The sequence below is a fragment of the Dama dama genome, chromosome 21, assembly GCF_033118175.1.
Source record: "Dama dama isolate Ldn47 chromosome 21, ASM3311817v1, whole genome shotgun sequence".
NCBI lineage: Eukaryota > Metazoa > Chordata > Mammalia > Artiodactyla > Cervidae > Dama > Dama dama.
The window spans coordinates 74,879,359-74,896,339 of record NC_083701.1 but is presented as its reverse complement, the minus strand read 5'-3'; the positions used below and the strand labels follow the sequence as shown (position 1 = coordinate 74,896,339).

Here is a 16,981-nt window from a genome sequence, read left to right as displayed (position 1 = left end):
ATATCATTTCCAAATATTTTCTCCCATTCAGTAGGCTGTCTTTTAGCTTTTGTCAGTGGATTTCTTTGCTGTGCAAAAGGTTTTATGTTTAATTGGGTTCCATTTCTTTATTTTTGCTTTCATTTCCTTTATTTTAGGAGACAGATCCAAAAATATATTGCCGCGATTTATGTCACAGAGTGTTCTGCCTATATTTCCCTCTGAGAGCTTTATAGTATCCAGTCTTACATTTGGGTCTTTAATTCATTTTGAGTTTATTTTTGTATGTGTTGTAAGAGAATATTCCAATTTCGTTCTGGTACATGTAAGTGTCCAATTTGCTGAGCACCACTTGTTGAAGAGATCGTCTTTTCTGCACCATATGTTCTCACCTGCTTTCCCACAGACTGACTGACCGTGAGTGCGTGGGTCTCTCCCTGGACTTTATTCCGCCCCGTTGATCTCAGTGTCTGTTTTTGCGCCAGTGCTGTACTGTTTTGGCTGCTGTAACTTTAGAGTATAGTCTGAAGTCAAGGAACACGACTTCTCCAACTCTCCACTATTACTTTGGCTATTTGGATTCCTTTGTATTTTCGTATGAATTTTAAAATTATTTGTTCTAGTTCTGTGAAAAATACCATTGGTATTTTTATAAGAATGCATTTACTCTATAGATTGCCTTGAATAGTATGGTCATTTTAAGAATATTTAAATGACTGACACTTGGTCATTTAACAATCCAAGAGCCTGTTATATCTTTCCATCTGTTTGTGTTACCTTCAGTTTCTTTCATCATCATCTTAAACCTACCTAAGAAGGCAAAAGACCCTTTTTTCTGTAAATTATAAGATACTGTTGGAACAAATATACAGTATTTTTAAGAAATAAAGGGCTTCTCTGATAGTTCAGTTGGTAAAAAATCTGCCTGCAATGCAGGAAACCCCAGTTTGATTCCTGGGTCAGGAAGATCCCCTGGAGAAGGGAAAGGCTACCCACTCCAGTATTCTGGCCTGGAGAGTTCCATGGACTGTATAGTCCATGGGGTCACAAAGGGTCGAGCATGACTGAGCGACTTTCACTCATCCTTAAGAAATAAAAATAGTTTGAGGAAATGATATAAAGCATAAGAGAATCAAAAGAATTAATTTTTATTATTTATTAATAATTGTATTGATTATTAAAATTGATGATTTTATTATTTCAATAAAATAATTTTGAAATAAGTGAGCACATGTGCTTATGAGTATGCTCAACAAAGCTTATTACATGTTTGTTAAAATCCTCCCATTTTCCTGTCAATCACTCATGGGGAAGAAATAATTCACTGATTGCCTAGTAGGTGTAGATTTGCTTCATTTGACTTTTAAAGGGTCATTTTAACTAGAATTACTTTCAGTTTAGAGGAAACATAGAGAATACAAATTGCATCTTGTAAGGGGCATTCTTTAAATTGGCCTGTAGCCATGGAAACATCATTTTAGAGTCATAAACCTTAACTAGACCTAGGCCTGGTTTCTGAAGCATCCTGTGTGCTCCGTGGCACAGCATATGCAAATTCTGTTAGATTCTCTGGTGCCTTTCCACTGCTCACTGTTTTTAAACGGACAACTGTGTGTCGGTAAAGACTCCAGGCACGGAAGTGCGTGTGAATGTGTTCACTGCATTTGTTCAACAGCCAGGTGAAGATTAGTGTCTTAAACCTTTCCTACTTATCTTTACATTCAAAGAATGTCCACAGAAGTAACTCATTTCATCCTATTAAATAATGAATGTTGGATCCCTGACACAATACTAATATATCCCTTCAATCTTCTGACACTAATGCTATATGATATTACATTTTTTTAATTATTATTTTATTCTTCCAGATCTGTATATTAGTGATAATTTCTATTTCTACAATATCAAATCTGTAAAACACTGAAAACTTCAGTTATATTTTCTTTATTCTAAATCTAAAATGTTATTCACAAGTATTATTCTATCTGGAAATATCAGAAACTATTTCTTAGATACATCAGGCAATTCATTTATCCACAGTGTTAAAGTATATTCAAATTACACGTGATGATGTTCCAACATTTATCCATTGGATGGCTTAATAGACATTTCCAGAAAGAGACAGTTAATTGTAAATACTAACCTCCAATTGTCTTATACAAAGGTTGTTGAATTTATTGGCCTAAGAATTTTACCCACCAAATGACTAGCTCTTTTTTTTTAAGTTTTGAATTTTAATGTTCCAAATATAGTTGATCTATTACCAAGTATTATAAACATAGGACTTTACTGACTTTTTATTGCTGGTTTTTAAAATATTGAGTGTGATAAGCTTAAAAAACTTCAGAACAAAAATTTTTAAAGTAGTTAAATGACTATGATCATTTGATAAATATCAGAGCCAGAAACTTGTGCTTGAGCAATCTAAGAAAGTCATTAACAGCAGTATTTCTGATGGAACTAATGTTATACCTTTTCAAGCTACACTGAATCTAATAATCTGTGACAGAAGAAATGAGAAAAGGTGTGAAAGCTTTTCATTAAATCAGAAATTGAAAGAAAGGGGAAAAAAGATTTTTTTCAATTTGATTCATAGCTCAGCTGACAGGGTCCCAGTGGAAAAGAAATTAATTGTCTAAATGGTGCTGACCTTTTACACTCCTTGCCCCATATTCTGGAAGTGAATTCCTAAATCTATTTGCCTGCGATGATATGTTTATACCCAGGCAACATTTGAATTGCAAAGGGCATCTTCGCTTCACATTCCCCCTCCACAACCCACACCGTGTGCCTTTATTACGAAGCAGCAGGGGCCTGTGTCTCGCTGGTCCCTGTGCTTAAAACTCTGGCAAGAGAAGCCAGTCTGCACCATCAGCCCCGCTCTACCTCAGAATCTCCCCTCAAGAAACTCCAACAACCTCTTGGCTTGCTCTGAATATGGAAAAATGACAAGCTCCAGGGTAACCTGGGATGAGATGAAAGATCAGGCCTTTGGAAGACTGATAAGAATTCTTATCAACTGGAACCTGATAAGTATTCTGGATACTTTGTACATGTTTGATATTTTCTACCTTGCCACACACATTTTTAGGAATACATATTAATAATGTGCAGTAACATTTCCTTAAAGCAAATTTTGCTAACCCGTGGCCTACTGGAAATAACATCTAAAGCTGCTGCCATTTAAAGCTCTGTGAATTGGATAAGGTGTGGAATCTTTGGGGGCTTAATTATTTCAAAAATGTAGAAAAATAGCTTATTTTACAAAGGCAGAAAACTGAAAATGTGTGATACAATATATACGTACACATAAACACACATGCACAGAGAGAGAAGATTTTTATTTCATTCCAAGTCAAAAAATAAAAGAGGAAAAGGAAACTACTTTTTCCATTTTCATTTCCTTCCAGGATTAATAATGAGGTTTTTTTAATATACATCATTTCATTTATTGACTAAAATAATGTTGGGGAATAGGTATTTTATAAGTAACTGGTTTAAGAGAGTAACTTCCCTAAGGTCATCCTGGTAATAAAGGCAGACTCAAAATTCAATAAGGGTCTGTAAAATCCACAGACTAGTATTTACAGATGATATTAATTTTAATCAGTGCTGTACCTTTATGATCTTTGATGATAATTTAACTTAACTTTAAAATTAAATTGACTTATCTTTTTAATGTATAATAAACGTATCTTTAAAACTAAACTTTAGTTCAGTCCAGTAAATGGAAAACCATATTATCCTTTTCGTAAGTAAGGAATATATTTTAAATAAATATAATGAAAAGACACGATTTTTTAAATTTAGTTTGCTGTTTTCATATGTTGAAAAATCTTGCATTCCTGTTTTTCTCTCTCACCCCCTCCCGTCTCTCACTGAAAACAAAGACAAGAAAGTGTAGACAGTGGTAGAGAGATGTCAGAATAAGCGTGAGCAGAAACTTTCTCTTTAATGCAGTCAGAACTGTAAGAACACGGGCGGGATAATTTTCTCACGGTGGCATCCTCCCACCTGACAGCGTCTCGGGCACCTGCAGCTGTCCGCACCCCTCTGAGAACAGGGAGCTCCGCCGAGCTGCCCCGCACTCCACACTTGATGAGGTGATGCCTGGATGACATTCCGACTGGCCATCACCCTCCTACAGTCGTCTGCCTTGTAGTTTTCTGCTTGAAATTGGCAGAAATTTTACATGCAAATTGACTTGTTAGTTTGCATTAGGAAAGTATGCCAAATGTTACGGAATTTGATATTTCTTTTTAATCAGGCACAAAGCTTCTCATTTAAATACCTTGATGCATCTCATTCCTCTGGATTTTATCTGTGTGCTCAAAATTTGCAATTTTTGTTTCTATAAAAAGCATTCAATGTCATCTCTTTTAAATTTTTTTTTCTTAACTTTTACTGTAAGAAAAATGTTAGTACGAATTGAAAAAGTTTAAATTATCATTGTATTTATATAAAAAGTAATAACTATGAAGTCAGTCTCAAACTTTATCCAGAATTTTAAATAGCCTTAAAATTTAAGATTAATTTTATTTTCTAATCATTGAGGCCACATTTGAGCTCTGTAAATACTAATGCTAAGCAAGGACATTTTTCCTTGAACCATCTCTAAATCGAGTAACTATTTCTGAAAGTAAATTGTCCAGTGCTCAATCGTGTCCGACTATTTGCGACCCCATGGACTGCATCATGCCAGGCTTCCCCATCCTTCACCATCTCCCAGGGCTTCAGACTCATGTCCACTGAGTCAATGATGCCATCCAACTATCTCATCCTCTGTCACCCAGTTCTGCCCTCAATCTTTCCCAGCATCAGAGTCTTTTCCAATGAGTTGACTGTTTGCATCAGGTGGCCAAAGTATTGGAGCTTTAGCTTCAGCACCAGTCCTGCCAACGAGTATTCAGGACTGCTCTCCTTTAGGACGGACTGGTTTGATCTCCTTGCAGTCCAAGGGACTCTCAAGAGTCTTCTCAGCACCACCGTTTGAATGCGTCAATTCTTCAATGCTTAGCCTTTTTTATGGTCCAGCACTCACATCCTACATGACTACTGGAAAAACCATAGCTTTGACTATGAGGACCTTTGTCAGCAAAATGATATCTCTGCTTTTTAATACACTGTCTAGGTTCGTCATAACTTTTCTTCCAAGGAGCAAGCGTCTTTTAATTTCATGGCTAAAATCACCGTCCACAGTGACTCTGGAGCCCAAGAAAATAAAGTCTGTCACTGTTTCCACTTTTTCCGCATCTATTTGCTGTGAAATGATGGAACTGGATGCCGTGGTCTTAGTTATTTAAATGCTGAGTTTTAGGCCAGCTTTTTCACTCTCCTCTTACACTTCATTAAGAGGCTCTTTAGTTCTTCACTTTCTGCCATAAGGGTGGTGTCATCTGTGTACCTGAGGTTATTGATATTTCTCCCAGCAGTCTTGATTCCAGCCTGAGCTTCATGCAGCCCAACAGGAAAATAAATCAGGTTGAAGACATTCACCATAAAATTGATGTCTTTCCTATATGAGGTATAGTATTTTCTTATGGTATATTTTCTTTAGATAAAATTGGTTACTTCTTTTCACACCTCAAATGGGTTCAGCCAATGAAATGATTACACTAAAATATTAATAATGGGTAGCTGCTATCACCTTATAGTTATGTAGCCATTGATAGTGCTATAAAAATAAAACATGATACAGAAGTCCAATTACAAAATACCATTACCTATGACCCTCTAAAATAAAGCTTATTTATTTAAAAGGTTTTAAGGTTATGTGCAAATAAGTAAACATTCGTAATTCTTCTTTGTGACTCAGAAGCCAATTTCCTGTGCTCTTTTACTTGCCTACATTGTTAGCAGAAAAATAGAGAATCTGCAGAATAGTGTCATAAAAGGCTTCTCTATTGGCTTCTGAGCACTCATCTACCAAAACCCCGTTAGACAAAATGCAGCTCCTGAGGCCTGAACAAACCAACAAGTCGTTGGGGACATTCTGTCTGAAACTTCATCTGAACCATTATTTTCCCAGCACCTCTCATCGAGAACACACATTTTTTAGAGGAAGTTTTGGGCGGAGAGCATGTTGTTGCCTACATTCAGACATGAGCCACCTATTCTTTGATGTTTATTCCAAACCAAGTATTTATTTTAGTTTGGCCTTCAAATAAGGGCCACAGTGTGATTCTGGACTGGATTTATTTTATCCCTTTCAGTAAGACCCCGGGTAGGTGACTTTCTTTCCTTATTGCCTCAGACTTCTCTTCATTAAGATTTGAGCATTTGTAAAATGCTATAGAAATCATTTATAGTTTCCCATGTACATAGCAGTTGTAGGAGATATTGCATTTATGTGCCAGGTAATACCACAGAGGGATTACTCAGCAATAAACACCAGGTGTAGGTGATAATTACAGAAAGCTAGGCAGACACAGTGCCCTTCCTCTTTAACACACAGCACAGATTAGTGGTCAGGAGTCTTTCCTAGATTTCCAAAGTCAAAGCCGATGAACAGATGATGATACTGCCTTCTGTTCAGGTCCATAAAGTGTGATTTCCTAGAGGAATCTAATTATAAAGGAAAAAATCACTTCCAATAAAAATTGGGGACATATTTGTTCACAGAAATCTTCCAGAACTCAGCTTATCTTAAATTATTTCATCAATTTATTGAATTAAAATGCTCCAAGCTCTTATTTGTCTTGACCCATACCAGAATGATCATATAATTGATACTATTTCTAAATTCTACCTTCTTTTAGAGTATTAAGGAGAAAACAGAGGTAAGTGAGCTGGTATCCAAAACCTATTTCAAAAAGGCACTGGTGGGTGGTATAATATAAATTTGTCCTATAAGACAAAGTCCAATTTCCAATACCTCCTTCTTGTTTTACAATCCTGGGGTTTATTTTTTAATAATCAGGCAATATGACTCTGAGATCTCTCTGAATTATTCAGGATTTTCTTAGATCCAGTGTAATTTGAGTGCCAAGAGTATTTTCATAGTATCCCAAAGCTTTAAACCTTAAGATTTTTTAACCAACTGAATTTCTCAAATATATTGACAAAAACACTTTATTAATAAAATAATAGTATAATTATTTCTTTCACTTTACTATTTCACTTGCCTTCTCAGATTAATTTTGCTCAATTTAAAATTGAAGATATTTTATTATGTTCTAATTATTTGATAAGTAGATACAGTAAATTTAATTAAATTAAATGAAAATTGTTAAATAACCATGAAAACCTTTCCCTAGCTATTCTGAATGGTTGTGAATTAACTATATTATTGTCAAGGGCTTTTAAATGTCAACCTCTAAACCAATCAATTCTAAATCACATTTTCAGTTATATATAAAATAATTTTTAAAATATTTCTTCTTGTGTGCCAAAAGCAGTTACTCAAAGAACTGTATAAAGCAATAAAAATGTGTAAAATTTCAAAGTTCATAATAATCTTAGCATTAATCAGCATTTGGCTTCTAGCATTGGAATTAACTTAAGCAATTTGGAGTATTATCCTAAAATTATCATTATCTTTTACTAGCATTGGGAGTAACTAATGGTTGTTTGACACTATATAATTAGCATGAGAAATCGAAATCAGTGCATGATCAAATACCAGTTATGGTCCAAATAAGATTACTATGATTTATCAGTTCAGCTACTCAAATATGATTGTCAGTGAGCCCAGAACACTCAAAACACAATCATAAGTATCTTCAGAAAGTATCAGAGAACAGTTTTGAAAGAATTAAGAGAAATATTAATGTGTTACTTTGTGGAACAGAACATTCAAGCTCTGATAAATCATATAATTCATCAATTATTTGTCAGTATTTAATTAACTTTTTACACAGACATTTTAAATAAACTTATAACCCACATTAGATAATTTTACTCTGAAGTTAAACATTATTTTTTCTTAATCAAATGTATTTTTACAACATAAAAGGTCTCCTTTAGACAGATGCCTAAAGTAAGATTTTAATTTTAATGATTTGAATTAATGCAAGGCAGAACTTTTTAAAAAAGCCAAACAGAGAAAGGTAGGTGGTAGGCTATATACGAATCCTAGTACTTTCTCAGTAATTCCTTCTCTTTTACCCCACTCACCAGTAGAACACCAGTGTATTTTCACATCCCAGTTGAGATCACCTGTGCTAAAATTAATATCGTGCCCAGTCTGAATCTGCCTGCAATGCAGATTAGGTTCGATCCCCTGGAGGAGGAAACTGCAAGGCACTCCAGTATTCTTGCCTGGAAGATCCCACGTATAAAGGAGCCTGGCAGGCTACGTCCATGGGGTCGTAAAGAGTCGGACTCGACTGAGCATACACATGCCTGACTCCCTACTGTCTTCCTCCTCACAACTAGGCAGAATAGAATGCTACAGAAAGCACCGCCCCTAAATAAAGCACCACGGCTTTGGTTTAGTCAAGACACTCACTGTCTGATCCAAGGATCAGTCAGTTCAGTTCAGTGGCTCAGTTGTGTCCGACTCTTTGCGACCCCATGGACTGCAGCACACCAGGCCTCCCTGTCCATCACCAACTCCTGAAGTTAAGGATCAGTGACTAATATGAGGATGATTCTTGCCCAATGACCTACCTCACTGGTTTGTAATTAAAATCAAACAGAACATACTTAAAGTGTTCTATGAACTCTCACACACTATATACATAAAATTTATTATGTTGATTTTTGTCCATGCCCAGCGTCTTAACCCAGCCGCAGACACTAAGAATAGCCCAAACACAATCACCTTGCTTGGGGCAAATTAAGGGAGTCTTAGCTGAGTAATTCAGATGCCACAGATTGTAAGACATTCTTGTTTCTCTTATTGTAAGCATATTAGTTTCTCTAGGTTTATTCTCAAAACTGGATCCTACTTTCTTCCTGGGAACAAATGGGGTCCAAAGACAGAAATGAATAAGTGAATCAAAACAAGGAAGTCTTATTCTTCAGATTCCCGCCCTAATGTTTTGTCTAATACCAGTCCACTCCCCGTAGAGCTGGTCTCTGCCTTCCTCTCTCTTACCATTTTGGAGAAATGACCTGAATTCTTGTCCCATGGATGGGATCTTCCTGGTATCTCTGTAGCTCTCAAATTAGGTCTGGCTGTCTGGTGTTACCACACTCTCTAGGTTTTGTCTCAATATCTAGCTCAGCCAGTTAGCAGATTTAGACTCAAGAAGCAAATTCTCTTCTACCCACTCTCGTCCACAAATGGAGCAGGAGTCTCTGTGAGGTGAAGAGCTCTGTGCCCTCCTAAGCTGGTTAAGTCAAAACTGTGTGCCCACCAGCAGTGGTTACCAGGGAAAGCCCTCCTGCCTTGGCTGGGGAGTCAGGCAAGGTCCTTCTTCACCCATGAATCACTTTCTTAACCACTCCGTTACTCTGGTTTACTAACGCTCTGGAGTGACCACAGAGCACTGGATGGCTCCTGATGCTGCTGCATTTTATCACACTAAACACATTATTCACTGTGGTAAACAATGAATTAATGAATCCAAAAGAAGACAATATTTACCTCTTATTTGAACATAATTTGTGATTTCAATTAAATGAAGTGGACTCTAGAAACACAAATGATCTGTGTGTCAGGATGTAAAAACTATTACTGCACCAATGTATCTGTTAGAGATAGCAGTAATTAGATACCAAATGATATAATTAACTCTGAAAAGAGTTTGTTAAAAATCACATACAGTAAGCCTTGTCCCAAACCAAATATCCATAAAGAAAATGGCATTTTTAATTGTCATTTTACATTAGCACATTATTTTCAATTTGATATCAAAAACTATAGTTTATCTATACCATCAATGTCATAAACTAAAATATGAATGTCATAAGTTTGGCAATCACTTTACAATATTTGTAAGAATACAAGTTATTTGGATTTGGTAAATAAAGTTAAATTAACATTAATTTTGTTTTCTTTTTCATTTTCTGATGGTTTTATAAGAGTGCTTTCTATTTTTCTTCATTTTATAAGAGAGGACATCAAACATCTGAGCATTACCTTTGTAGTAAATCCAATGATTTTATAGAAAATGACTGATTTTCTTTGTCTTTTCATCTTTTCATTTGGTATGAAATAAAGCCTAAGGATCTGGAGATATGTGAACCACTGTACTATAAATAGCTAGGGTTTTGTCTCATGGTCACACTGATGAATGTTGAAAGACAGATGGAGCATAAGATAAAGATATGGGAATATGGACAGAATAATGAGTGAGGACGATAAAGCTGAACTGTTAGGAATTAGAGGTAAAGCTAATTAAGGAGGGAGGAAACGGGATGGAGATAGGAAAGAAGCAGTACGAGTGACCGGGTAGCACATCCAGAAGATGGTTGGCCAACGGGGTCCTGACTCTCCGAGAAGCACTGGAGTTAACGTGCGTTATAGGTCCGTCAGCAGTTGCACCCAACTTCAATGCTTGACGGCAGTTAGACAACTGAAGCTGGAGAACTCCCACCGGAATAGCTGTACAAGCTTGTAACATCTCTCACGCTCCCGATATTCCCTTTCTGCCTTTAATCCCCTGGTGGGATTCCTGAGCTTACTGTTTAATTACCCTGGTCAGTCCCTGTCACCAGGGTCAGAGGCTGTCAGCCTCCGAGAATCACAGAGTAGGGCAGCTGCCTTCATTTGTAGACACAATGAGTCGCTACCCTCTTGGTTTTTATTTGACTGTGGATTTTCTGTGGTCAGTCTTCCAATTTAAAGTATAATGCAATTTTGGCCCCGGAGCTTATCAATAGAAGGTAACTTCTAATTTATAATAAACAGTCACTTCTGGGATTCTGTTTATATTATTTAGAAATTTGGATTGAATTGGATCCCAATTGTAATAAGGAATTTGTAAAAGCCAGATGTACTCACATTGTTTATAAAAAGTGGATGGTTGAATAATACTCAGTAAACATGATTAGTGGTGACAAAAATATAGATTATTCCTGCTCATGAGACTTGCTTTTCCATAAAATATTATATAACTTCCATTACTCACATTTTTCTTTTAATTTTTTTGCTTTTATAGAAATATAGATTATCTATACATTTCAATTCAAAAAAGATAACAAGCATTTCTGACGTGAAAGACTTTCTTTAAAGTATGTTTCTGTGGTAGAGTTCTAAATAAGGTGTGTTTATTCAATATATTGCTGTGCTTATTTTATTTCAAATATATTAGTTCATGAGGTTTAAAATTAAATGTGCTTTCTCTGTAGATTAATACTCTCCTTTTCAACGTTGTTGAATAGAAGTAAATTGCTTGGTTGAATACAAACTAAGCCCATGTGAGTGGCTCTTTTTCTTGTTTTTCAGAAATAGGAGACACTGAGAGTTGAAAATGCATTCATCATCAGGAGAATTTATTTTAAAAGCATCCAAGCTCCTGTACAGCCAGTAGATAAATTACCCACTATTCAACAGAAGGAAAGCACAATTAGTTTCACGTTATACTAAACAAATCAGCTCTTTAAGTGACAGTCGTTTTTGAGAAAAAGGCAGCAAGAATGTCGTAGTTGTTCCCTTTCTCTCATGTCTTTAGAAGCAAACAACTGGTCTCTTCCCAGACTACAAGTTCTATGGAGAGCAGGGTGAATATATTTTGCTATTGGTTTAGATAAGGAGAATTATATTCATGCCTGTATCCGTATGGTTAATAACAGCCACTTCATGTAATCTGCCATCACTTAACCTGAAGACGCACGATTAGTAAACTTTGCATACACAGCTACTGCAGCATTTTAAGCAAGTCCCATCTGTAATAGTGAAGTGATCAATGGAGGTCTTGGAGGGAAGAGTGCAGTGCAGGCATATAGCCTCCTGCAACATGAATCGTTCATCAGAACCCCCAAACCACAACGGCTTATGCTTGCAAGTCAGTCATAGCTCAGTTGTTGAAGAATCCGCCTGCAATGCAGGAAACCCCAGTTGGATTCCTGGGTCGGGAAGACCCCCTGGAGAAGGGATAGGCTACTCACTCCAGTATTCTTGGGCTTCCCTGGTGGCTCAGCTGGTAAAGAATCTGCCTGCAATGTGGGAGACCTGGGTTCGATCCCTGGGTTGGGAAGATCCCCTGGAGAAGGGAAAGGCTACCCACTCCAGTATTCTATCCTGGAGAATTCCATGGAGTGTATAGTCCATGCGGTCAGGTCACAAAGAGTCGGACATGACTGAGCGGCTTTCACTTTTCCCTTTTATCCTTCTATAGGCTGTTTAATTTTATTTATTAAGGTATTCATTCCACATTTATAACGGATAATTTTTGATACATGTATATAAGAAATGTACAAAATTTCTTTACACCACACAAAAAGTAGCACATTGAGTTTGACCCTTAAATTCAAGATTTCATTGTCTCTTCTCACGTAAATGCACACAGCCTGGAACTACATAAAGAACACATAGAATAATGTCTTAATTTTTTAAAATCACATATATATTTTATCAGTAAGGATATAACATATATTGTGTGAGAAGAAGATAAGAAGAAGAAAAAGAAAGCAGGACTAAGAGAAAGAAGCGGAAAGAGAGAGAATGTCAAAATATTAAAGTGTGCTTAAGCCAAACCCGTGAGCTTTCTTTCATGGTGATTTTTTCTATGCTTTGACTGGAGAAAAGATTATTAAGGGTATATATTTTGCTATTTTTAGTTGTTTAATTTATGTAAGTTTTTAACTCAAAATTGTTAGGCATTAATTATTAGGATTATATTTATAAGTAAAGCAAATTTTACAAAGTACTTCTAAGAATTCTTTTAAAAATAATGGTCCCTGATTAATTAAATGTTGTAAATGACATTTGTAAATTTAACATATTGTTTATCATGTTTTTAAGTACTTCATTTGTCTGGTTTAACAAATAAAATCTTTCTGAAAATGAAATAATTCTTAAAATCTAATAAGTTAAATGTATTAATATGATGTCCTAAAGTTTTCTTAGACTTTCCAGTATCATATTTGAATATAAGATGTGGGTATAAGACAGATCACAAAACTGAAATATTATGTCTCAATTTTTAACTGCATAGTCTAAGACAAAATCACAAGGCTGTCACATTAATAGACTAAATTATTTGAAATAACACATGTTTACAGTACCAAATGTTCACAGATTTCTTAACACAGAAATATTAGTACTGATTTCTGTTCCTGTAAACATATCCAAGTCAACTCTGAGTCTTCCTAGAATTAAAAGGTATGTGCTCACTAAGGAAGACGACATCCAGTTAACTGAAACCGTTGAGATGTACATCTGTTCTTGAGTGTGAAAGGCACGTGCCCATGAAAGAAGAGAAAATGCCATCTAGGCTCCCTGACTCCCTTTCGGCCTGGGATCTTGACTGGACATGTGACATAAAGCTGAAGATGTCCAGGGCCATTCTCACCACCTCAACCGCTATATCAATCTTTTTCTTAATCTCTGTATCACAGGCCTCAACACTTTAGTAAAAGGTCAGGTTACCAGGTTCTCCGGCCACTCGTAGGTGTCAGGAAGTACCGGAAAAAGCAGCCTGCGTACGTGACCTGCCCAGCCCTCACTCAGCCTCATGAGACGGGGCTCTGGTCTGCAGCATTTTCTTAGTGAGAAGTATAGAGCCCACAAAGCTTCTGTCAGCCTCACAGATTTGTACAGACATATTGGACTGGCCAAAAAATTCCTTTGGTTTTTAAGTAAAAGTAAGAGACACATTTTTCATTTTCACCAAGAACTTTTTTTTGTTCTATTACCTTCTGCCATTGTTCAGCCAACTTCATAATTCCAAAATCTTCCCCAAACTTATCTTTTTGAGCAAAGAATCATCTTCCAGAGAATTGAAATTGTTTTTCTTTAAGAGGATTTTGCAAAGACCAAAATAAATGGACATCCAAAGATGCAATGTCTGCTTGATACAGCAAATGAATCAGAACTTCCCAGCCAAGCTGTAACAGCTTTTCCCTGGTCATCAAAGAAACATGCAGTCGTGCCATATCCTGATGGAGGATTATGCGTATTCTGTTGACTAATTCCAGACGATTTTCAGGGAGAGATGCTCTCAGTTGGCCTAATTGGGAGTGTTGGAATTAATTGTTTGGTTTTCTGGAAGGAGCTCAAAATAGACGACTCCCGTCCAATTCTTCCATATTCACAACGTTACCGTCTTTGGAGGAAGACCTGCCTTTGATATGGTTGGTGGTGGTTCCCTTGGCTTGTGTCATGGTCTCTTCCATTCCACATTATTGTACGGTATGCACTTTTCATCACCTGTCACAATTAGTTTCAAAAATGGAACATTTTCGTTTTGTTTCAGTAGAGAATCATGTAGGAAATTCTGTCAAGAAGGGTTTTTTTCACTTAACTTATGTGAAACCCAAACATCAAAGTGATTAACATGCAAAGCTGATGCAAATGCTTTTCAGGGATACTTTGAGTATGCCGGCTATCTCCCGTGTGGTGTGACTATGTTCTCAATGAATGTCTCAATTTGATGGCTATCAGCTTCAACTGGTGTCCTTGGACCTTGGAGCATCGTCCAGCAAGAAATCGCTAGCACAAGACATCGCAAACCACTTTTTGACATGGTTTGATCAGTCGTGGAACCTTCTGCATACACTGCACAAGTTTTTTCTTGCATTTCGGTTGCATTTTTAACATTCTTGAAATAATAAAGGATAATATGCCAAAAATGCTGCTTGATTTTTCCATCTTCAATATTAAAATGGCTACACAAAAATTCACCAGTTTTGATAAGGTTCTTTTTGGTTTTTTTTTTAATGCACACTGATATGACATCTGTCACAATACAGTCTAACAAAATTGTTTCCAATAAAGTTAAAGGCAGCGAGAGCCAGCTTACGGGGGGGAAAAAAAGAATGAACTTTTTGGCCAACCCAATACTTTGCTGGTTTTAGGTTAAATGAGTGTTCCTTTGTCCTGCATAAAGGTGTAAAGCAGTGGTCCCTGGACACGCCTCTGTCTTCTAGTGTTCAGGCTCCATGAGGGCGGGCTCCGGCTCCTCAGGCAGGGCGGGATGCCCGTAGATGACTCGCCCCATTCACCCTCAGGGAGGCTCGCCAACCGCAGGGACTGGCACACAGTGAGCTGTAATGTGTCATTCCGTCCGTGCCCGACCACACCAGGTTTGGCTCCACAGCGTTGGTGCCGCAGTACCAAGACAAAGATGTCTGGAGTTCTCCCCTGGGAGTGATAACCAGGAGCGCTGCAAGGTATATTGATAGCTGATGTATGATCTTCTCAGCAGCATCTCCCATCCAAACTGATTTGCTTGTCTTTGACTCTAAGACATAGATTTCCTAATGCCAAAAAAATCTGTGAAGTTGACGGATAGTAGGTTTAAGTATATATTTTACCTAAACACAAAGACCTTGAACTTGATAGAATTCTAGAATAAATAATTGCCCTTCTCCACTAGTCTAAATAATCTTGCATCATTTTATCTTCATATTCATATTCAATTTCTCAATTCAGTTCTTCAACCAGTTGAATTTTCACTTTTAAATGGTGTTTCCTGGCTCATGGTTGCAGCCTGAGTCTTTCACTGTCCTTCCTGCCTCTGGATTCCTTCTTTTGTAACCAACATTGTGTAACTCAGATCATTTCCCTGTATTGATTTTTTCTCCTATCCTAGGTATGTAAGGCAAAGGAATGCGCTCTTAAAAGCCTTTTCCAGGTGAAAAATTCTCCATGTTAACTCTTTAGGGGCAGTAAAGTTTCCTGAGCAGCTCAGGCCTCTTAGCCTAGATCTACTAGTGGTTCTCTTCTGACCTCGACAAATAATTGAAAAATAATTGTTGGTCTCAGTCAGTAAATCAACTGGATTTTAAAAAAAAAATCATATCATGCTACAAACATAAATAATTTTAGTATTGTATACAACAAAGGATCTGAGAACTTAAAGCTTCTCAGAAGTATTTATCCTAGACATCTAAGACTCCTTTTGTCTTTTGCCTCATTAAGCCTTGAAATCTAACCTATATATCTTTGCATGCTATCAGCAATGAAATAAAAATTTCTTATTTTAAATAATTTTTCTTTCTCAGTTTCTACAGATAAAGTGATTTGAAGTAATGAATGATGCCATCAAAGCAGAAAAGAGAAACTGTGAAAACCCCCAGAAATGTGAAAGGAGGTTTCCTACAGGATAGCAGCATCTTCGGTTCAGTTTATAAAAACCCAAATAAATAAAATGGACAGTATTGTTCAATTTTAGAAATTCCATTTCTTCTATGTTCTAAGCTGTATAATTGTCAGGTTTTTATGGTTTAGATTGTAAATGTGTTCTTCCCTTTGCTAATTATGTTTTTTTTTTAAGTCTTAAAATGTGAAGGACATTTATGAATGGTAAGGGAGACACTGTATACAAATGTATATTTGTAAAAGCTATTTTTATGATTAGCATGTTTTACTGTTGATCATATATAAAAGTCAGGTGATATTGCAATTATAAACTTAAAACTTATTTCCAACAATGTCGTGTAAGAAAAGATACATTGTATGCTAGTTTTTATAATTTATTTTTAACTTATAGTTTAAAGTACTTCAGATCATAAGGATAAAATACTTGAAAACTTGTATTTCTGCCCTCAATAAGCACCATTTTTATTAATAAAGAATGCAAATATTTCAGATGTGATTCAATAGTTAAAGGATTGTTGGTTTGACCTGTAATTAAATTGAGCATCCTCTGCTTGACTGAACTGAAATGATCCAATTAATACCCAGTATTTCAGTCTGGGTAGGAGATCCCATGGATGGGTTTTAATGCCAATACAGATAAGAACTAGATTGGCAAGGAAGATTGTCTTGCCTTTGGATCCAAAAGTTCAAATTAGTGCACACATCTCTTCATTCCATCTCCTGTTACTAAGGATTCTCCATTCCCTGGCATTGCAAGTGCTCTCCAAATGCCCTTAGCTGTTGTCTTGTGCTGTGGAAATGGAAGAAACCATCTTCACAGACTAGGAGAATTAAGTGTATAATTTCTTA

General features: G+C 36.4%; 1 protein-coding gene across 1 annotated transcript in view; it reads left to right on the top strand.

Annotated features, from left to right (window-relative positions):
- RALYL (RALY RNA binding protein like) overlaps window positions 1–16,091 on the top strand; it is a 786,844-nt gene extending 770,753 nt beyond the window's left edge. Inside the window, exon 9 of the mRNA XM_061122884.1 lies at window positions 16,036–16,091. Coding sequence (XP_060978867.1) covers window positions 16,036–16,053 — 18 coding nt within the window. The 3' untranslated portion in view covers window positions 16,054–16,091. The remainder of the gene's footprint in view (window positions 1–16,035) is intronic.
- The last annotated feature ends 890 nt before the right edge of the window (window positions 16,092–16,981 follow it).